A 23,863-nucleotide genomic window follows, 5' to 3' on the forward strand; every position below is an offset into this window, starting at 1 on the left:
TTAAATGACTTATTATTAACGGTGCCTGTTTATCTAAATGATATCAAAGTAGTGCTCTGCAGGATAGCAATTTTTTTTTTTTTTTTTTTTTGAGACAGGGTCTTGTTCTGCTTCCCAGGCTGGAGTGCAGTGGTGTGATCTCGGCTCACTGCAACCTCTGCTTTCCAGGCTCAATCAATCCTCACACCTCAGCCTCCTGAGTAGCTGGGTCCACAGGCAGGTGCCACTATGCCCAGCTAATTTTTTGTATGTTTCAGTAGAGATGGGGTTTTGCCATGTTGCCCAGGCTGGTCTTGAACCCCTAGGCTCAAGCAATCAGCCCCCTTCAGCCTCCCACAGTGCTGAAATTACAGGCGTGAGCCACCGCACCCAGCTCTCCATGTTGATACACATGAATCTACTTATTTGTGTAAACCATCGCAGTTTTCCTTCCATTTACCCATTTTCCTTCTCACAGGTACTTTTAGTGGCTTCCAGATATGTTTACATGTTATATATGTCACCTTGTGCATATGTGAAGCTTCTCTTAGAGCTGAAGCTGCCAGATATGTAGGCTATGCATACCTTCGCCAACTTCACTAGATGTTTCCAGAATGGTTATCCCAAATTGTATTCCTGTCAGCAGCAGAGGATGGTTCTTCATCAACATCCTCACACCACCCATGGCACTGTCACACCCTGTGATAGTTCCCAATCTGATAAAGATGAAAGGGCTTAAAAGCACTGGCCAGGCATGGTGGCACACGTCTGTAGTCCCAGCGCTTTGGGAGGCCAAGGTGGGAGGATCACTTGACCCCAGGAGTTCGACACCAGCCTGGGCGACAGAGTGGGACCCCATCTCTACAAAAAAAAAAAAAAAAAAGGCAAGTCAGTGACTTTGAACATTTCTCCTGCCCAAGGACCCTTAGATCTCTTCTGTGCCCTGCCTTTCAACCCCCCGGCTCCTATTTCTGATGACTCATCTTTTTCTTACTGACTTTTAAGACTTCCTTATGTATTCTTGTATACACTAATACTCTATCTGCATTATCTATTGTAAATATCTTTAGTCTCCTGTTTGCTTTTATTTTTGTATTTAAAAAGGTTTAACGTAATCAAATATCAGTGTTATCAGTCTGTTCCTTTGTTTTCTGCTTTTTGCATCTTAAGAAATTCGTCTCCATCCAAGGTCATAAAGATATTTTCACTACACACACACACAGCCCGGAGAGATGGCTTACACCCGTATTCGCAACATTTTGGATATAGCGACCAGCCCGGGCAACATAGCGAGACCCTGTCTACAAAAAAATTTTTTTAATGAGCTAGGTGTGCTAGTGCGCACCTGTAGTCCCAGCTACTTAGAAGGCTGAGGCAGGAGGATCACTTGAGCCAGTTCTGTGAGCTGTGATCATGACACTGCACTCCAGCCTTAGCGATAGAGCAAGACCCCATCTTCATTTAAAAAAAGAAATTCGGAGACGGGGTCTTGCTCTATTGTCAAGGCTGGAGTGCAGTGCCACAATCACAAGACCCCATCTCCATTAAAAAAAAGAAATTCAGGCCAGGGGCAGTGGCTCACATGTGTAATCCCAGCATTTTGGGAGGCCAAGGCAGATGGATCACAAGTTCAAGACCAGCCTGGCCAACACAGTGAATCCCCATCTACTAAAAATACAAAAATTAGCTGGGCGTGGTGGCAAGTGCCTGTAATCCCAGATACTCGGGAGGCTGAAGCAGGAAAATCGCTTGAACCCAGCAGGCAGAGGTTACGGTGAGCCAAGATCGCACCACTGCACTCCAGCCTGGGCAACAGAGCTAGATTCCATTTCAAAAAAAAAAGACAAGAAAAGAAAAGAAATTCCTCTCCATCCAAGATCATAAAGATATTTTCATCATATATATAAATATATATTTACATTATATATACATTATATATATATAATGTATATATACACATTATATATATAAATTTATTTATTTTCTTCTAAAGACTGGGTCTTGCTCTGTTGCCCAGGCTGCAGTGACACAATCCTAGCTCATTATAACCTCAAATTCCTGGCCTCAAGTAAATCTCCCGTCTCAGCCTCTCAAGTAGCTTTGGACTACAGGGGTGCACTATCAGCTATTTTTTTTTTTTTTTTTTGGAGGTGGGCTCTCATTATGTTGCCCAGGCTGATCTTGAACTTATATCCTCAAGCGATACTCCCACCTCAGCCTCCCAAAGCACTGGGATTATAGGCATGAGCCACCATGTCTGGCCTCTTACTCTTTAAATCATTTTCAAGCTTGATATTTTACATTTAGGTTTCTAATCCAACTGAAGTTTTGTGTATGCATGGAGATGATGATCCAATTTTTTCCATATGGAAAGCCAATTTTTCCAGACCCAAATTTTTGAAGAGTCCATCCTTCCTCCATTGATTTCCAATGACATCTTTCTCCTATAACCAACTTTCTATATATGTTTGGAATGTTTCCGGGTTCTCAGGTCTGTTCTTTTGATATTTCATTTTTACGTATACCACACTATTTTCATCACCGTAGCTTTACAAAAAGTCATGATATATGGTAGGACAAATCTCTTCTTCCTGAATTACCTTTTCTTGGACTTTTACTCTTTCATACAATCAATATGCTGAATTCCAAGAGCAGTACCATTGGAATTTGGATCGGGATTGCATCGATTCATAAATTAAATTGGGGAGAACTGACACCTTCATCATTTTAAGACTTCCCACTTACAAACATATCTGTGCAAGCATTCAGCTCCTTAGGGCCTTGAATGACATTTCCTAATTACTGCAACAAAAGTCTTGCATAATTTTAGTTAGATTTATTTCTGGGTACCTGGAAGTTTTGTTACTACTGTGAATGAGACTTTTCTTTTAAATTGAATTTTCTAACTGAATAATGTATTATATAGAAAAGCTGTATTTTTGTACATTTATTCTGTGTTCAGCAACACTGATGAATTTTCTTATTATATTTAATATATTATCTAGGATTTTCTATAGCAAATAATCACATCATTTGCAAATAATAGTATTTTTCTATTCCTTTCTGGTCATTTTACTTCTTTTTTCTTACTACATTAGCTTCGACTGCTTGAATACTAGGCATCCTTATTTTTTTTTTTAACGATACTTCTAATCTTTTACTATTATCTATGATTTTTGCTATGGTTTCTTTTAAATAACAGCTTTATTGGGATATAATTCACCCATTTCAGTTGTGTAATTCAATAGTTTTTAGTATATTCACAAATATGCGTCACCATTGTCACAGTCCATTTTAGAACATTTTCATCCCCTCAAAAAAAGAAACTCATACCCATTAGCTATCACCCATCCTGGTTGTAGGTTTTTTGTACACTCTTTAGCAGATTTTTTTAAACTTCTGTCAATTCTTAGTATGACTTTTTTTTATCGTGAATGAAAGTTGACTTTTATCAATGTTTCAAGTTTCTGCATCTATGACACATGTTCTCTTTTAATTTGTAGAGATTAGGAATTATACTGACAATTTCTTGTATTACTTGTATTTCTTGTATTACTAGAACACAGTTTAGCTATGAGGTTCTTTTTAAATATATTCAGCTAATTTGATTTTTATATAGATTTTAGATTATTTGCAGACATTTGTGATGCAGATTAAAAAAACACCAAAATAACAAGACTGTAAAAAGCATGTTTTTAAGGAGACACATGAAGTAGATAATTATATAGCAAGACCAAGGGAAAAAAAAGCACAAATAAAAATTATAACACAAAAGGGGGGTCATAACATAAGAAAAATAGATTTTTTTTTTTTTTTTTTTTTTTTTTTTTTTGAGACGGAGTCTCGCTCTGTCGCCCAGGCTGGAGTGCAGTGGCACGATCTTGGCTCACTGCAAACTCCGCCTCCCGGGTTCACGTCATTCTCCTGCCTCAGCCTCCTGAGTAGCTGGGACTACAGGCGCCTGCCACCACGCCCAGCTAGTTTTTTGTATTTTTTTTAGTAGAGACGGGGTTTCACCGTGTTAGCCAGGATGTTCTCCGTCTCCTGACCTCGTGATCTGCCCGTCTCGGCCTCCCAAAGTGCTGGTATTACAGGCTTGAGCCACCCCGCCCGGCCAGAAAAAGAGATTTTTTAAATTACAGAAGAATATTATGGCAGCTTTATGTCATGAGATTTGAATGAATCTGCTTTCACTGGGCAGACATTAGCGTGCCTGCCGTGTTGGACGATATTCAGGTGCTTAGGATGGTCAGTGGATAAAACAAAGACCCTGCCCCATGGAGCTTGTGTTCTGATCTGCATTTTATCTTAAATTGTCCTTGCATGGCTTTGGTGTCAAGGTTGTACTAGCCTCATGAAATGATTTCTTCCCTTCTCTGAAATTGTTTAAGTCAAATAGTTATTATTTCTTCTTGAAAGGCTTGGTGAAACTCGCCTTACAACTGACTGGGCCCCAAGCAGGAGGCAGAAAGACAGGAAGAAAATTTTGACCATCGGTTAAATTTCTTTTATAGTTATGAAATGTCCAGGTTTTCAAAATTTCTTCTTGAGCTAATTTAATCAACTTAATGCCTTCCTATAAAAATGCATGTTTTGGCCAGGCGTGGTGGCTCACGCCTGTAATCCCAGCACTTTGGGAGGCCGAGGTGGGCCAATTATGAGGTCAGGAGATCAAGACCATCCTGGCTAACACAGTGAAACTCCATCTCTACTAAAAATACAAAAAATTAGCCGGGCATGGTGGCAGGCGCCTGTAGTCTCAGCTACTCAGGAGGCTGAGGCAGGAGAATGGCGTGAACCCGGGAGGTGGAGTTTGCAGTGAGCCGAGATCGCGCCACTGCTCTCCAGGGGTGACAGAGCAAGACTCAAAAAAAAAAAAAAAGCATGATGTTTCATCTACGCTTTCCAATCTCACGGCATAAAGTTGCCATAATATTCTTTTGGAATTAAAAAAAAAATCTCCTTTTCCTATAGTTACAACTCCCTTTTGGGTTACATTTTTTATTTGTGCTTTTTTTCCTTGATCAGTCACTTCATTCAATTATCTACTTCATGAGTCTCCTTAAGAACATGCTTGTTATCTTGGTGTTTCAGTGATCTGCATAACAAATGTCTACGCTTAGCATCATCTGTTTTCAATTTGTCTTTGGTTTATTATTCCTTCTTCTGGATTCTTCATATGAGTACTTGTTAAGCCAGGCTCTGTGGTTCATGCCTGCATTACCAGCACTTTGGGAGGCTGAGGTGGGAGGATAGCTTGAGCCCACTGAGTTTGAGACCAACCTCGGCAACATAGTGAGACCATGTCTCTACAAAAAATAGAAAGAATTAGCTGGGCATGGTGGTGTGTGCCTATGGTCCCAGCTACTTGGGAGACTGAGGTGGGAGGACCACTTGAACCCAGTTCAGGGCTGCAGTGCCTGGGTGACACAGCAAGATGCCTCTTTCTTTTTTTCTAAAGAGTACTTGTTTATTTTTTATCCTTTTTTTCCTGATAGCTGCATTAAGATTATAAGTTTTCCTTTAAGTATTGTTTCAGGTTCCCCTTACAAGTTGTGATACTGTTCAGTTCTAAATAATCTGTAATAGCCATCATGATTTCTGATTTCCTCTTTACTCCCAAATCCTTCAACTTACAAATATGAGAAAGATATTAAATGACTTATTATTAACGGTGCCTGTTTATCTAAATGATATCAAAGTAGTGCTCTGCAGGATAGCAATTTTTTTTTTTTTTTTTTTTGAGTTGGAGTCTCACTCTGTAACCCAAGCTGGAGTACAGTGGCATGATCTTGGCTCACTACAACCTCCACCTCCCAGGTTCGAGTGATTGTCCTGCCTCAACCTCCAGAGTAGCTGGGATTACAGGCACCCACCACCACACCTGGCTAAATTTTGTATTTTTAGTAGATATGTCTCGCCATTTTGGTTTCACCACGCCAGGCTGGTCTTGAACTCCGGACCTCAGGTGATCTGCCCACTTCGGCCTCCCAAAGTGCTGGGATTACAGGTATGAGGTACTGCACCCAGCTGGACAGTAATTAATACTTGTTGAAGTTTCTTGAGTGACCTAATAAACAGTCAACATCTGCAAATGTTCCTTGTGCCTCAAATAATGAATATTCTATTTGCTATCTGTTGGGTACAGTTCTGTGACAACTGGTTCATGTTTTTAGATCCTTTCTAATCTTTGGTCAGTTTCATCCTTCAGTTTGACAGAGACATGTTATAAATCTCTTATAAGATGGTAAAGTTTTTATTTCTCCTTGTAATTCTGTTTTTGGTCAATGTTCTGAGGCCAGGTTGTTAGGTCCTGCAAGTTCATGCCCTGCAGTGTGTTCCTTCTGGCGGCGTCCTCTGTTCATCATGTAATATGCCCCTTTATTCTCATCCATCCTCTTTTTACCTCTTTTGGCTGACATTAATACATCAGCTTTCTTTTGTTTTGTTTTGTTTCTCGAGACGGTGGAGTCTCGCTCTGTCACCCAGGCTGGAGTGTAGTGGCGTGATCTCAGCTCACTGCCTCCCAGGTTCAGGCGATTCTCCCACCTCAGCACCACCACACCCAGCTAATTTTTCATATTTTTAGTAAAGACAGTGTTTTACCATGTAGGCCAGCGGGTCTCGAACTCCTGACCGCAAGTGATCCACCCACTTTGGCCTCCCAAAGTGCTGGGATTACAGGCATGAGCCACCATGCCCGCCCTACACCGGCTTTCTTTTGGTCAATGTTTAATTAGTTCATCTTTTCATATCCCCTTATTTTTTAATTGCACAATATTTTAAACACTCCAAAAGATGCAATGAATAATTTAACTAACCTCTGTGTATCCACTACCCAGCTTAAGAAATAAAACATCAAAATGTGGCCAGAACTCCCCAGTCTCATTCCTCTTCCTCTCCCCACCTCCCAGCAACTCCCACCCCACCACCAGGAAAACTGTGTCCTGAATTTGGTGCTCATCGTTCCTGTGCAAGCATTTATATGTTTACTACATCCATATCATAAACAGTGTATGATACTGTTTTGCACATCGTTCATCCTTAAATAGATCATACGCTATAAACACACTTAGTTCTAGGGCACTCATTTTCCCTTCTGCACAAACTGATCACACTTCTCTTATCCATTTCCCTGATGGTGAACATGCAGGTGATTTTCAGGTTTTTGTTATCACAAATAATGCTGCTAGAATGGCTTTACATGTTTCCTTGTGTACTTGGGCAAGAAACTTTCCAGGGCATATATCTGGCAGGAACTGCTCGTGCCAATTCCAGTGGACGGGATATAATGAATTACTCTTCAAAGTGGCTCTACCAACCCACCAACAGCATAAAGAAACCCTAATTTCTCCACTTCTTCTCTAAATCTTGTTAGATTTCTTAATTTTGGCTAAACGGACAGGTGGAAACAGTTGTTTCGTTGAGGGTTTAATTTGCATTTCCCTGACTGCAGTAAAATTGATCATAGTTTCTTCTCCTGTGAGTTACTTGTTTTTATCCTTTGTTCTTTCACACTATATTATTTGTCTTTTAATCTATCTAGAATTGATTTTCATACTTGGTACCAGGTAGGAATTCAATTTCATGTTTTTCTATATAGATACCATCTGCAATGACAGCACTTGAGTTTTCTGTGTATATTTCATTTGTAAATAATGACATTTTTCTTTCTTCTCAATCCTGAGAATTTTTATTTCATTTTTTCTTGTTCTACTGTGCTAAGACCCCTGATACTAACGTAATCTGCTAAGCGTTTTTATTTGGAAGGAGTGTTAGGTCTTACTTTAAAAAAAAATTATCACGGACATTTGAAGTATACACAGAGTGGAGTACAACGAGCCCTACATGCCCGTCACCCAGTTTCAGTCATCAGCAATGTCTGCAATCTCATCTCCACTCCTCTCACCTCTGGCTGACTGTGCTTGTGCTAGAGTTCCAATGCTTTCTCTGATCGTACAGGGTTTGTATCCACCTGAATCTGTTAGTGTGACAAATTACATTCATAGGTTTTCTAATGTTGAATTATCTTGCATTTCTAGGAAAAGTTATAGTCAATTATAAAAATAATTTTTAAGAATATCTAGATTTGATTAGTGATGGTTTCCCCCGGATGCTTTGCTTCTGGGTTTGTGGAAGTGATCTGTATTTTTCTTTTCTGATAGTGTCCTTGTTTAGTTTTTTTCATTATCAAGGTTATTCTAGTTTCATACAATGAGTGGTGAGCTATCCCTTTTTATATTCTGTGGAGGAGTCTGTATAAAATTGGAGTAACTTCTTAAATAGCAGAATTCACGCATCATACTATCTGAATTTGGTAACTTGAGTAAGAGATTTTTAATTATTAAATTTTTAAAAAATTTTTATTTCAATAGATTTTGGGAGAACGGGTGGTGTTTGGTTATACGACTAAGTTCTTTAGTGATGATCTCTGAAATTTTGGTGCACCCATCACCCAAGCAGCATACACTGTAGTTTTTTATTCCTCGTCCCCCTCCCACCCTTTCCCCCAAGTCCCTAAAGTCCATTGTATCATTCTCATGCCTTTGCATCCTCATAACTCAGCTCCCACTTATGAGTAAGAACATACAATGTTTGGGTTTCCATTCCTGACTTACTTCACTTACAACAGTAGTTTCTCATTCCATCCAGGTTGTTGTAAACGCCATTATTTCACTCTTTTTTATTGCTGGGTAGTATTCTATACTATATTGGTATACACTACATTTTCCACTCATTGACCAATAGGCATCTGGGTTGGTTCTGTATTTTTGCAATTCCAAATTGTGCCACTATAAACATGCATATGCAAGTATTCTTTTTCACATAATGATTTCTTTTCCTCTGAGTAGATATCTAGAAGTGGGATTGCTGATCAAATGGTAGATATACTTTTGGTTCTTTAAGGAATCTCCACATTGTTTTCCATAGTGGTTGTATTAATTTACATTCTCACCAAGAGTGTAAAAGTGTTCCCTTTTCACCACATCCACACAAGTATCTATTATTTTTCGATTTTTTTTATTATGGGCATTCTTGCAGGAGTGAGGTGGCATCTCACTATGGTTTTTATTTGCATTCCCCTGATCATTAATGATGTTAAGCATTTTTCCATATGTTTTTGTATATCTTCTTTTGAGAATTGTCTATTCATGTCCTTAGCCCACTTTTTAATGAGATTGTTTGTTTTTTTCTTGCTAATTTGAGTTCTTTGTAGATTCTGGATGTTAGTCCTTCATCAGATGTACAGATTGTGAAAATTTTCTCCCACTTTGTGGGTTGCCTGTTTGATTATTTCTTTTTCCGTGCAGAAGTGTTTTAGTTTAATTAAGTCTCATCTATTTATCTTTGTTTTTGTTGCATCTGTTTTCGGGTTCTTTCTCAAGAAGTCTTTGCCTAGCCAAAGTCTAGAAGGATTTTTTCTGATGTTATCTTTATAATTGTTACGGTTTCAGCTCTTAGATTAAGTCTTTGACCCATCTTGAGTTGATTTTTGTATAAGGTGAGAGATGAGGATCAAGTTTCATTCTCCTACATGTGGCTTGCCAATTATCGCAGCACCATTTGTTGAATAGGATGTCCTTTCCTCACTTTATGTTTTTGTTTGCTTTGTCGAAGATCAGTTGGCTGTAAGTATTTGGATTGATTTCTGGGTTCTCTATTCTGTTCCATTGGTCTATATACCTATTTTTATACCAGTACCAAGGTGTTTTGGTGACTATGACCTTATATTGTAGTTTGAAGTTGGGTAATGTGATGCCTCTAGCTTTGTTCTTTTTGCTTAGTCTTGCCTTTTTTTTTTTTTTTTTTTTTTTTTTTGAGATGGAGTCTCACTCTTGTCACCCAGACTGGAGTGCAATGGATGGTGCAATCTTGGCTCACTGCAACTTTCACCTCCTGAGTTTAAATGATTCTTCTGCCTCAGCCTCCCAAGTAGCTGGGATTACAGGCACAAGCCACCACATCTGGCTAATTTGTGTATTTTTTAAAATACATGGTTTCACCATGTTGGTCAGGCTGGTCTCAAACTCCTGACCTCAGGTAATCTGCCTGCCTTGGCCTCCCAAAGCGCTGGAATTACAGGCATGAGCCACTGCACCTGGCCTTTTGTGCTTAGTCTTGCTTTGGCTATGCAGGCTCTTTGTTGGTTCCATCTGAATTTTAGGATTGTTTTTTCTAGTTCTGTGAAGAATAATGGTAGTATTTTGACAGGAATTGCATTGAATTTGTAGATTGCGTTTGGCAGTATGGTCATTTTCACAATATTGATTCTACCCATACATGAGCATGGGATGTGTTTCCATTTGTTTTTGTTGTCTATGATTTCTTTCAGCAGTATTTTGTCGTTTTCCTTGTAGAGGTCTTTCATCTCCTTGGTTAGCAATATTCCTAAGTATTTATTTTATTTTTTGCAGCTCCTGTAAACGGGGTTGAGTTCTCTATTTGATTCTCAGCTTGATCACTGTTAATGTATAAAAGAGCAAAGAGTTACTGATTTGTGTACATTAATTTTGTATCCTGAAACCTTGCTGAATTATTTTATCAGTTCTCGGAGCTTTTTGGAAAAGTCTTTGGGGTTTTCAACATAAATAATCCTATCATCGGCAAACAAACAGCGACAGTTTGACTTCCTATTTACCGACTTGGATGCCCTTTCTTTCTTTCTCTTGTCTGATTGCTCTGGCTAGGACTTCAAGTACTATGCTGAAGAGGAGTGGTGAGAGTGGGCATCCTTGTCTTATTCCAGTTCTTGGGGGAATGCTTTCAAACTTTTCCCAGTTCAGTATTATGTTGGCTGTGGGTTTGTCACAGGTGGCTTTTATTACATTAAGGTATGTCTCGTGTATGCTGATTTTGCTGAGGGCTTAATCATAAAGCGATGCTGCATTTTGCTGAATGCTTTTTCCGCATCTATTGAGATGATCATGTGATTTTGGTTTTTAATTCTGTTTATGTGGTGTTATCACATTTATTGACTTGCATATGTTTAACCATCCCTGCATTCCTGGTATGAAACCCACATGATCACAGTGGATTATCTTTTTGATATGCTGTCAGATTCGGTTAGCTAGTATTTTGTTGAGGATTTCTGCATCTATGTGCATCAGGGATACTGGGCTGTAGTTTTCTTTTTTGGTTATGTTCTTCCCTGGTTTTGGTAGTAGGGTGATATTGGCTCATAGAATGATTTAGGGAGAATTCCCTCTTTCTCTACCTCGTGGAATAGTGTCGATAGGATTGGTACCAATTCTTCTTTGAATGTCTGATAGAATTCTGGTGTGAATCCATCTGGTCCTGGACTTTATTTTGTTCTTAATTATTTTATTACCATTTCAATCTCGCTACTCGCTATTGGTCTGTTCAGGGTATCTAATTCTCCCTGATTTCAGTTAGGATGGTTGTATCTTTTCAGGAGTTTATCCATCCCCTCTAGGTTTTCTAGTTTATGTGCATAAAAGTGTTCATAGTAGCTTTGAATAATCTTTTGTATTTCTGTGTTATCAGTAGTAATATCTCCCGTTTCATTTCTAATTGAGCTTATATTTGGATCTTCTCTCTTATTTTATTGGTTAATCTCGCTAATGGTCTATCAATTTTATTTATCTTTTCAAAGAATCAGCTTTTTGTTCAATTTATCTTTCGTAATTTTTTTGTTTCAATTTCATTTAGTTCTGCTCTGATTTTCATTACTTCTCTTCTTCTGGTGGGTTTGAGTTTGGATTGTTCTTGTTTCTTCAGTTGTGTGAGACATGACCTTAGATTGTCTGTTTGTGCTCTTTCAGTCTTTCTGATGTAGGCATTTAAGGCTATGAACTTTCCTCTTAGCACTGCCTTTGCTGTATCCCAGAGGTTTTGATAGGTTGTGTCACTATTATCGTTCAGTTCAAAGATTTTTTTTAATTTCCATCTTGATTTCATTGTTGACCCAACAATCAAACAGGAGCAGGTTGTTTAATTTCCATGTATTTGCATGGTTTTGTGGATGCCTTTGGAGTTGATTTCCAATTTTATTCCACTGTGGTCTGAGAAAGTACTTAATATCATTTAGATTTTTTACAATTTCCTGAGACTTGTTTTGTGGCCTATCATATGGTCCATCTTGGAGAATGTTCCATGTACTGATGAACAGAATGCATATTCTGCAGTTGTTGGGTAGAATGCTCTGTTAAGTCCATTTGTTGTAGGGTATAGTTTAAGTTCATTCCTTCTCTGTTGACTGTCTCGATGACCTGTCTAGTGCTGTCAGTGGAGTATCAAAGTTCCCCGCTATTACTGTGTTGCCGTCTACCTCATTTCCTAGGTCTAGTAGTAATTGTTTTATAGATGTTACAGCTTCAGTGTTAGGTGCATATATATTGAGGATTATGATATTTTCCTGTTGGACAAGGCTTTTTATCATTATATAATGTCCCTCTTAGTCTTTTTTAACTGCTGTTGCTTTAAAGTCTGTTTTGTCTGATGAAAGAATGGCTATTCCTGCTTGCTTTAGTCTTCATTTGCACATGCAATATTTTTCCACCCCTTTACTTTAAGTTTATGTAAGTCCTTATGTGTTAGGTGAGTTTCCTGAAGACAGCAGAAACATGGTTGGTGAATTCTTATCCATTCTGCCATTCTGTATCCTTTAAGTGGAGCATTTAGGTCATTTGCATTCAACATTAATATTGAGATGTGAGATACTATCTTATTCATTGTGCTATTTGTTGCCTGAATACCATGGTGTTTTTTCATTGTTACTGTTATATAGGTCCTGTTGGATTTATGCCTTAAGGAGGTTCTATTTTCGTGTATTTCAAATATATTTTTCAAGACTTAGAGCTTCTTTTAGCAGTTCTTATAGTGCTGGCTTGGTAGTGGTGAATTCTCTCAGCATTTGTCTGTAAAAGATTGTATCATTCCTTCATTTATGAGGCTTAATTTCACTGAACACAAAATTCTTGGCTGATAAATGTTTTGTTTAAGGAGACTAAAGATAGGACCCTAATCAATCTCTTCTTGCTTGTAGGGTTTCTGCTGAGAAATCTTCTGTTAATTTCATAGGTTTTCCTTTATAGGTTACCTGATGTTTATGCCTCACAGCTCTTAAGATTTTCCTTCATCTTGACTTTAGATAATCTGATAACTATGTGCCCAGGTGATGAATTTTTCTGCAATGAATTTTTGCAATGAATATCCCAGGTGTGTTTTGAGTTCTTGTATTTGGATGTCTAGATCTCTAGCAAGGCTAGGGAAGTTTTCCTCAATTATTCACTCAATATGTTTTCGTAACTTTCAGATTTCTCTTCCTCCTCAGGTACACCAATTATTCTTAGGTTTGGACACTTAACTTAGTCCCATACTTCTTGGAAGCTTCATTTTTTTTTAATTCTTCTATCTTCGATGGATAGGGTTAATTCAAAAGCCTTTGCTTTGAGCTCTGAAGTTCTTTCTTCAGCTTGTTCAATTCTATTGCTGAAACTTTCCAGTGCATTTTGCATTTCTCTAAGTGTGTCCTTGATTTCCAGAAATTGTGATTTTTTTATGCTATTTCACTGAAGAATTTTCCTTTCATAACCTGTATCATGTTTTTGATTTCTTTAAGTTGAATTTCACCTTTCTCTAGTACCTCCTTGATTAGCTTAATAATGGACCTTCAGAATTCTTTTTCCTACAATTCAGAGATTTCGTTTTGGGTTTGGATCCATTGCTGGTGAGCTGGTGTGATCCTCTGGGGGTGTTTAAGAACCTTGTTTTGTCATATCACCAGAATTTTTTTCCTGGTTCCTTCTCATTTGGAACCAGAGGGAAGATCTGGGACTCAGGGGCCTCTGTTCATATTCTCTTATCCCATGGGGGTGCTCCCTTGATGTGGTGTTCTTCCCCTACCCCTGGGAATGGGGCTTCCTGACAGCCAAACTGCAATGACTGACTGCTTTTGCTCTTGAGGGTCTACCCACCCAGTGGAGCTACCAGGCTTCAGGCTGGTACTGGGGAGTGTCTGCGAAGGGTCTTGGGATGTGATCCATCTTCAGGTCTTTCAGCTGCGGTTACCAGCACCTGCTCTGGTGGGGGTAGCAGGGGAGTGAAATGGACTCTGTGAGAGTCCTTGGTTGTATTTTTGTTTAGTGTACTGGGTTTATATTGGCTGGCCTCCAGCCAGGTGGCAGCGTTTTTGATAGAGCATCAGCCGAGGTACTGTAGAGAGGATGCAAATTTGCCCTAAGGTAGCCTAATTAAGTATTCAGATTTCTCAGGGGTGGGCAGGACCACAGCGCCCTCAGGAGATTATAACCTTTGTCTTTGGCCATCAGGGTGGGTAGAGAAAGACCACCAGGTAGGGGCAGGAATAGGGTGTCTGAGCTCAGACTCTCCTTGGGCGGGGCTTGCTGTGGCTGCTGTGAGGGGTGGGGGTGTGATTCTTAGTACAATGGGGTTAAGTTCCCAGGAGGATGAAGGCCGTTAGTCATACAGGTCGCCAGGAAAGTGGGAGAAAGCCAGCAGTCACAAGCCTCACCCCACTCCCATGCAGCCCACAGTCCAAAAGGCGGGTCTCACTCCTACCGTTCCCACCCTCAACAGCACTGAGTCTATTTTCAGGCAGCCAGTGCCCAGAGCTGAGAGCTTGCCCCAGACCATCAGCCTCCGCACTGAGAAAGCAAGCAGACTCAGTTCTTTGACCTCTCAGGGGGTCTGCAGAGGTGATACAGTTCCTTCAAAGGGTCCATGGATTCTCTCGGCTTTCTTATGTTCCTGTGGTAGTTCTTGGAGCAAAAGTTCATGATGTGAGTCTCCACACGCTGCTCTGTCTGTCCCAGCAGGAGCTGCAAGCTAGTCCTGCCTCCTATCTGCCATCTTAATCTGAGTCTGATCTAATTATTCAATTTCTGAAATGGTTCCATTTCCTGTTTTTTCTTCGGTTAATTTCTTCTTGGGTAAGTGGAAAAATACATTAGTATTTTTTATTCTAAATCATCCACTTTACTAAATGTATAAGCCTTTGTAGTGCTTTCAAATGATCTGGGTGGGGGGGGTGGTAATTCATTCCTATTTGTGTCTGAAAGTATCTTTAGCTCTGCCCTCACACTTAAATCACAGCTCTCTGGATTCAGAATTCTTGGCAAATAGTGACTGTACCCCAATGTTTCTGTTACTTCTCCATGACGCTCTGGCATCCGTGCTCATAAGACATCGGCCATCAGACTGTCTTTTTTTTTTTTTTTTTTTTAGGAAATCTGTTTCTCTAGGGCAGCATTTAAGATTTTCTTGAGATCACGATTTGTCTAGGTCTGGAATTATCTGTTTATCTTGCTTGGCCACCTGAGCACACGTTCTCCAGGACTCCCTCAAGAGGGGCACTGGCCACCCTCTTTTGCACCTCACACGGGCACCTCCACTCCAGCCCACCCTCACTTCCTTCTCTCCAGGAAGCCTCACGACCTCATCTCCACGCCCAGCTGGCTCAGTCCCGCAGCATCCTCCAGCTCACCCATGCTCTCTCTGATCACGTCCAGTGTACAGTTCACTCCACTTCTAAAATGTAAATAGCTCTATATTTCATTTCTAGGATTTGATGTAGGTCTTTTCTTTGTTCTTAGGTGCCTTTTTACATAATTTTGTGTTTAACTGGTTCTCCCTTTACCCCTTGGAGGATATTAGGCATATTCGGTTTAAAGTCATCTGTGTTTGTACTGTCATCTCCTTTTCTTTGGGAGTGATTACGCCTTCTGACTGTAGATGCTGCTGGCACTGTCTGGGATGCTGACCGTTACCAGCCCTCAGTTTGCACATCCACCATGAGCACAGCTGAAGCTGCTTTCTTCCCCCTCACATGCCCTCCCTGCCCCACTCCCAACCCCATTCAGAAGCAGGGACTCCCACCCTGGGATCTCAGGACCCTGGTCCAGATTCACCTGTGGGAATTACAGGCCTAGCCACCAGTCGGCTCTGCCCTGCAGCCTTCCTGGTCTCCTCCAGCCGAACAAGCCCTCACCCCTCCTCAGCCTCCTCCAAAGGGCCCAGGCACCTCCCCCAGTGCTTAGAGGAGGCTGAGCCACACCTGCACACTTCTGCTGCCGTGGGACTCAGACTCCCAAGCCCATCTGCCATTCTCAGGCCGTGTCCCGGTGCCTGGGTCTCTGCTGTCTCTCACCACTGTATGTTCTATTCCATTTCTATTCCTCAGAGATTTTGTTTTTACTTGTCTAGGTCCTCTTAATTTCTAAGTGTATTTTTTTATCTTATTGCTGTGTTTAGAGCAAGGGGCATGTAATGTCTGAATCAGAGCGTTATCTGATCAGAAAAGCCCACTTTCCTCCCAACTTTGACTTCTCTCCCTCATCACACTCAGGTCTTTTCTTATAACAAACACAGCAAAGCATGGCTGTGGTGATGCACCGCGCAACCCTCCTGGCATGGAGCCCCTCCCTGCAACAGCTTCTACAGGGCAAAGCCTCAGCCTGGCCCCCCTACACCTGGAGTTTCCTGTCCCACCCCTGCCACCTTCTTGCCACCCCAGACACTCCTCACATTTTGGCTGCTTTGCTGGGAATGCGCTCCTCCCAGTTTCCCTTGCCTGACATTCAGGACTCTACAGGCAGCTCCAGACCTGTGACCTCCCCGTCGTGCGGCTTGGAGACCATCCACTTCTGTCCCAGCGGCTGACATAGGTCCTGTCACCCACTAAGAGCTCAAAAAACATCTGGGAGACCAAAGTCTGGAAGTCACTGGCCTGTGAGCAGCCAAGGCTTTCAAGTCAGAGAGAGGGAGGACAGTCGGAGGCTGACAAGTGCCCCCAACTCAAGGAATCAGAGGAGAGGAGAAGAGGCAGCAACTCAAACATGAGACCAGAGAGGAAGAAGGGATGACAACAGCAAGGCCCTGACAGGCCTGGAGCAGGTGCGCCTCTGGCAGAAGAGTTAGCTCTGCCTGGCAGTGACTAGGAGCTGACAGGCCATAGGCTCCAGCCTAGCAGGGTGAGGGTGAGTGGGAAGATGTGAGAAAGGGGACAGTTGTGGAGGCCTGTGGTGCAAATTAGGACAGAATTCCTCTTTCAGCCAATCATCTAATTTGGTCTGAATAGTCTGCTGGTAAGACTTCCTCCCTTTGAGAGAGTGGGACCGAAAGGGCCCCTCTCTTCACACAGGTTGCAGGCTCCAGCCCTGACCAAGGGTAGTAGGACCGGCAGCCCCAGAAGACAGGGAGCCAAGCTGAGCCCCTGGCCTGGAGCAAACACAGACTGTTGGGCCTTCCTAAGAGGCATCACAGGCAAGACAACAGCCGCCATCCTGTTCAGTCTCAGACATGGCATCCAAGAATGTTTCACGGGACAGGAGTGCAAGGCATTCTCTCATCAGTAAGGCCCGTCATGGGCAGGATTGTGGGGCCACAGCCCTACGGAAGGGGAGAGTACCCAACCAAGAAAGTTCTCAAAAGGGAACCCTCCAAAAGGGCAGAGGCTGCGTGAGCCAACGAGGTCTCTGTCGTAGACAAATGGGCCCCCAGCCCCCACTTCCCAAGGAGTTGAGGGGGGCAGTTTTCCAGATACAGACGAGAACTGAGGGGGTCAATGGGATCTGAGACAGTAGCGAGAGAAGTTTAGGGAGTGCTTTGTTTTTTGTTCTTGAAGGATAAAAAACAGAAGTGCATGCAAGCCTCAGGAGCCAAGAGATAAACTGGTGGTTTAAAGCCCAGCCGGGCCCCCAGGGAACTACACTTGCTCCCTACGGTGCTGCCACAGAATCCAGCTTCCTTCACCGTAGGGGCTGGGGTCCCCGGACCTGGAGATCTGCACGTTGCTGACTGCCTGTGCTTCCCTCGAGCCTGTGCTTCCCTCGTTTGAGGAACACTGTGTCTGAAAGGTCGGCGATCTGGGCCGTGTGAAGGAATAAGGGAGGGAATGACAGGAGAGTCCACCTTCCCAGCACCCAGGGGAGATGGGAGCCGGACAGGCCGCAAATGTGCAGAGCAAGGGCCTTACCTGGAAGACAGTGAGGATGGCAGCAGGGAAGGTGTCGAAGTTGGTTGTGGGAGTCTCATCCGGGAAGTTGAACCTGAGGAAAACAGGAAGGCTTGGGAAGCGGCAGCCCCTCAGCAGCGAGGCAGCGCCTGCAGGCTCCAGGACGGTCTCAAACTGCTCGCTTCAGGCTGCAGACGGCTGCACACCGGCCCCTCTGAGTACCTTCCTGGCAGGAAGGTGGGTGGAGACAGCCTGGGTGGCACTGTCTGCTCTGAGCTCTACCTCCCTGCAAGCCCCCAGCTTTGAGCTCTCCCGCCCAGGCCCACTTACTGTCCCCCAAACAGCTGCATCCCCAGCAGGGCGAAGACCACAATGAACAGGAAGAGCAAGAACAGCAGGCTGATGATGGACTTCATGGAGTTCAGCAGGGACACCACCAGGTTCCGCAGGGAGCTCCAGTACCTGCAGGGCCAGGCAGGGGGTCTGAGCCAGCTCCAGACGCTGACTTCACACTCATGGCTCTCTGCAGCCACACTTACGGCTCCTGTGACTTTCTAAACCCTGAGGGCTGCACGTCTAGGTATGAAGTCAGAGCTTTTCTCTGGAGTTCCAGGCCCACTGCCCTGGACTTCTCTCCCTGAGGGCCCCATGGGATGGGAGAGAAAAACACACCCAGTGCAGGACTCACCTCATCCCCCCAAACTGCTCCCTGCCACTAGGTTTAGGAGGGATGAGGCCACCATCCAGGTGGCCAGGCCCAATCCCAAACTTCATCCTCAGCCCCGCCCTGCCCCTCACCCCTCAAACCCAGTCAGCCACCAAGTGTCTCAGACTAGTGCCATGTGAAGCAAGTCCCACAACTGTTGTCATCAGCCCACAGTGGGAGGAGGAGCTGCACCAGAACCTAGAGCAGATCTTCTGCAAGCGCTGTGGCCGGTGGCAGAGACCCCGGCTCCAGTGCCCCCTCACCAGGGACCAGGGACACGCGGCATGGAGAGCTTGTAGGGCGGCACCACACAGACTCTCTGTGGTATCCCTCAACGTCCCCCATCCCAGAGGGCAGTGACCATGCCCTGCTCATGCACGGGTCCCCATGGCACACAGGTGCCACCGAGGCTGCTGACAGCAACTGAGGGGCCAGTCCCTCATGTCCCTGTGCCTCTGCATATGCTGTCCCATCTCCCTGCAATGGAGGGACTGCAGGACAGACACTGGTCTCCTTCGGTGCTCACTCTACCCCTGGGCTCCCAAACCGTGTCCTTCTCCCTGGCGCCCACATCAGAGACCCCGCTATCCTCCATGGATTCTCTTACAAAGTACCTGAGGGCTAATGGCAGATGGGGTGGAAGACTCTGGGAAAGGAATCGAGACTTCTCCTGGGACTAGCAGGGGTCTAGGCCAACCTGCCTCAGGACAGGGGTCACCTACTTCCTGGGAGAAAATGGAGCCCAAGATGCCAGAACTAGAGGTGGGGTAAAGGCAGCCCTGTGGTCACTTCCTGGACCCTCACACCAGCAGGTTCTGGGAAAGCAACAGAAGTCTGAGGACACACAGCACAGAGCGCCAGTGAGGATTCTGTCCCAGCGGGACTCAACTCTGCCCAAAACTCTTCTGCCTTTATAGCTTCATATCCTCCTATGGTCTTAGGTTTGGATTTAAAGTGGATTTTGGAAAAGACCTGGGATTTCAGTTGCCCTGGGAAGGTCAGTGGGCTTCTGAGAGGTTGTCTTGGTCACTAGAGGTGTGACCTATGACCTGGCCCTGCATGGGCTCAGTCTCGGCAGTTCTGCTCCTTGGGCCCTGCAGCTGCCAAGGACACACACCAAGGTCCATGCTGGCCCACGTGTGTGTCTGGTAGGGTCCAGCTACTCAGGAGCCTCTGCGGTGCAGCCTTTGCTGCTGATGAGACTGCTGTGAGGAGGGTCTCTCTCTCTCTTCCCCACTACAACTCTGGCAGCAAGGGGAAGGGTTTTTGCCCTGGTCCTCCCCTCACTACCTGCATCTGCCACTTCTTGGGCTTCAGTCTCTTTGTAGGCAAACTGCAGCAACTCACTTCCAGAGACAAGTGGGACAAAACTGTAAACATGGTCTTGTCACTGCCATCGTCAGCAAGGTGCAGGGTGGAGAAAGCAGGCCTGGGCACAGGGGCCAGGCAGGCACCAGGCTGGCTCAGTAAGAAGCTCAGGGCCATGGCAGGGTGCACACAGGCTCTCAGGGGTGAAGCTGCAGGGGAGGTTGGCAGACTTGGGGACCAGATGGTGGAAAAGCTTCCATCTGATGACTTCTGTCTTCCTCATGTCACCTTTGAAGGCTGGGAAGATGGGGTGGTGGTTTCAAGAGAGGAGATGATGCGAATCGTGGGGAGCAAGTGAATAAGAAAGCTAAAGGGTGCCAGAGGCCAGTCGGGAATGGCCCTGAGGGCAGATGTGGCCCCACAAGGCTGTTTTGGAACCATCTTTTGTATTTAAACCAACTGTAAGCCACAGAGAGAGCTTCTGGGTGCTATGAACTCCTGGGGACAAGCACCCTGTGTGGCTGATCCCACGCCCTCTCCACCCTACACCTGCCCTCGCCTGGGAGCGCAGGGGACATACTTCGTGACTTTGAAGATCCTCAGCAGGCGGAGGGCCCGCAACACGCTGATCCCAAAGGAGCTTCCAGGCTTGATGGCCGCCCAGACCACTTCAAAGACGCTCCCCACAATGACCTGCAATGGGATGGCGTTAGCCTTGGGTGCACCACATCTGCACCTGTGCATGCAGATGGATGTGTGTGCACACCCTGACTGCCTGCACCTCTCCATAAGGAACCATCCTGCTTCCTTGTCTCACAATCAAGCCAGACAGGGTAACTAACACAAGGCACACACCTCACACTGATCTCTTGGAACCTTTGGGGAAGGCTGTAGAGTCCCACCAGTCCCGGTTCCTGCCCTTTCTCCCACCCCCACCCCCAACCCCAGACGCACCAGGAGGACACAGGACATGGGCCAGGTTAGGCCTGCTGGCTTTCTGGCAGACCTTACAACCACCTGGTCTAATACCTCCTCCGTGCTTGACCACAGCCTGGTGACACTGGTGTCTTCTTCAACACCTCTGGAGCTGGGCAAACTTTCAGACAGCCCTGAGTGTTAGACTGTTCTCTCACAGACTAGCAAAATCTGTCTCCCTGTAACTTCTCCTCCCTGGTTCTGCCACTGCTCCAAGATACTCAGATTCATAAACTGTATTTTGAGTCTTTTCTTCTCCAAATGACCAGGAAACAGCACATGCCACCAAGAACAGATTATGGCAAGCCTGCCTGTTTGTTGCATGCACCGTCAACGTTGGTGAGCTGAAATTTGTGAGCAAAGTACACGTCCCTCCTTCCAGCCGTTCCTCAGATAGACCGTGAGGAGGGCCGTCCTGGTCAGGGCCTGGTATGAGGGACTCAGAAAGGACAGACCGGGGAGCTGGAACACAGGAGACCCTTTACTACCTTCCCTCTGGACAGGACAAGCAAGGGGCCCCAGACTGAATTCTTCCCCAGGCCACCATACCTCCAGGGGCACAATCTGGGCTCACAGAAAGCAGGACTGCCCATGTCTTCTTCATGTGTGTAATTCTCATTTCCTCTAAGCCACACTTCTGCAACTGGTGTGGAGAATTCCAAAGCTGAGCCTCTCAAAGTTAATTATATTGTATTTGGGACATATATTTTCCAAAGTTTCAGTCATTTCCACCAATTTCACATCAACTGCAAATCTGATGAGCTTAACGTCAACGTTCTCACGAAGTCACTGAGAGAACGATGAATATGCTGAGACAGAGCCCTGCGGTACATCTCTAGAGACTTCCCTACGGGTTGACACTAATCTGTAAACCAGCATGTCTGGGAATGGCTGTGCACCATTTATGGATCAACTCAAATGCACAGTCATCTGCTGCACATTTCTCTACCTTGTCCCCAGATCGCCATTCAGAGAATATCTAATGTTCTGTCAACAACCAGGTATACCAGTATCCACAGCACCTGTGATAACCCTATCAATACAACAAATTGGGTGAGCCTGCCACCCTAGTCTTGACAAGAGTGCCATCTGTTCTTGGTGATCATCACCACCAACTTTTCTCTGCAACAGCAAATCATCCAGATGCTTGCCTAGGGCTGAAGATTGTAGTTTTCTAAATATACTTTCTTCTCATTGCCAGTCTTCCAGCATCTCTCCTGTTTTCCACTAATTCTTAAAATTTGTCCTCATTGGTTCATATAGTAGGCAGCCTCTAAGATGGCCTCAGTAATCCCCACCACCCAGTATTCACTCCCCTGTGTAATGCTATCCCCTTGAGGATGGGTTGGACCAAGTGACTCACTCTTAGTAAACGGAATACAGCAAAAATGACGGGATGTCACCTCTGAGATTAGATTACAAAAGGACTGGTTTCTGTCTTGGGAACTCTTGACTCTCTTTCTCTGAACACCAGATATCGTGTCATAAGGACACTCCAGCAGCTGGGAGAGGCCCATGTAACCAGAAACAGAAGCCTGCCAGCAGCCACACGAGTGAGCCCGGAAGCAGATTTTTTGAGGTCCACTGACAGCCATCATGGGCATGAGGCTGGAAGTGAATTCTCCAGCCCCAAATGAGCCTGGGAAAACTGCAGCCTCACTAGAGACCGCAAGCCAGGCGCACCCAGTTAAGCCACCCTGATTCTTGACTCACGGAAACAGTGAAATCATAAATACTTGTTTTCTTATGCCACTAAGCTTTTGAATAATTTGTTCCCCGGCAGGAAAAGTCAATGTAGATTTTGGAATCAGAAGTGGGGTGACGCTGTGATAAAAACCTAAAATGTGGGAGTGGTTTTGGAACCAGAGGACAGACACTGAGCAGCATATTCATGAAAGGCTAAAGTGCACTTAACACACAATTCATAGAATTTTGGACATTAGGCATGCTGCACATCAGGGTCTGCAGGAAAGCAAGGAGAGTTTCATAAGAAACTAGAGAAAGGAGTCCTGTTGTGTGCTGGCAGAAAGTTTAGCCACACTGTTGCACGTAGCTATGTAAAAAGTAGAAAACAGGCCAGGTGCACGGTGGCTCGTGCCTGTAATCCCAACACTTTGGGAGGTCGAGGCAGGCAGATCACTTGAGGTCAGGAGTTCAAGACCAGCCTGACCAACATGGTGAAACCCCATCTCTGCTAAACATACAAAAAATTAGCTGGGTGTGGTGGTGGGTGCCTACTGAAGCAGGAAAATCGCTTGAACCCGGGAGGTGGAGGTTGCAGTGAGCCAAGATCGTGCCACTGCACTCCAACCTAGGCAACAGAGTGAGACTCTGTCTCAAAAAAAAAAGTAGAAAACATGCTTAATAAACCAGGAGATCAACCTCAAGAGATCTCTGAGCCAAGTGCTGAAGGTGCCACCTCATGTCTTCTTGCTGCTTATAGTCAAATGTGAGAGGAGAGAGTTAAACCGAAGAAAGTGCATTAAATACAAGGAAGCCAGGACTTGCTGGTTTTGAACATGCTCAGCCTCTCCAGATAGCAACATTAATAATGGCAAGGTCTCAACAAAGACATGTAAAAAAAATGCTCAACACCACTAATTAGAGACATGCAAATCAAAACCACAGTGAGATACCATCTCACACCAGTCAGAATGGCTATCATTAAAAAGTCAAAAAATAACAGATGTTGGCGAGGCTACAAAGAAAAGGGAATGTTGGTGGGAATGTAAATTAGTCCAGTCACTGTGGAAAACAGTTTGCAGACTTCTCAAAGAACTAAAATAGAACTACCATTTGATCCAGCAATCCCACTACTGGTTATATACCCAAGGGACTATAACTCGTTCTACCAAAGAGACACATGCACTTGTTCACCACAGCACTATTCACAACAGCAGGGACACAAACCAACTTAGCTGCCAGTTAACAGTGGACTGGATAAAGCAAATGCGGTATAT

At 44.2% G+C, this 23,863-nt stretch overlaps 1 protein-coding gene across 1 annotated transcript in view; it reads right to left on the reverse strand.

Annotated features, from left to right (window-relative positions):
* The window catches only part of CACNA1B (calcium channel, voltage-dependent, N type, alpha 1B subunit), a 274,453-nt gene that overhangs the window by 130,731 nt on the left and 119,859 nt on the right, over window positions 1-23,863 (reverse strand). Inside the window, exons 12-14 of the mRNA XM_011957386.1 lie at window positions 20,509-20,621; window positions 18,245-18,376; window positions 17,936-18,008 (exon numbers count right to left, since the gene is read on the reverse strand). Of these exons, the coding sequence (XP_011812776.1) occupies window positions 17,936-18,008; window positions 18,245-18,376; window positions 20,509-20,621 (318 nt within the window). The remainder of the gene's footprint in view (window positions 1-17,935; window positions 18,009-18,244; window positions 18,377-20,508; window positions 20,622-23,863) is intronic.

This window comes from Colobus angolensis, unplaced genomic scaffold (genome assembly GCF_000951035.1).
Source record: "Colobus angolensis palliatus isolate OR3802 unplaced genomic scaffold, Cang.pa_1.0 Scaffold44, whole genome shotgun sequence".
Classification (NCBI taxonomy): Eukaryota; Metazoa; Chordata; class Mammalia; order Primates; family Cercopithecidae; genus Colobus; species Colobus angolensis.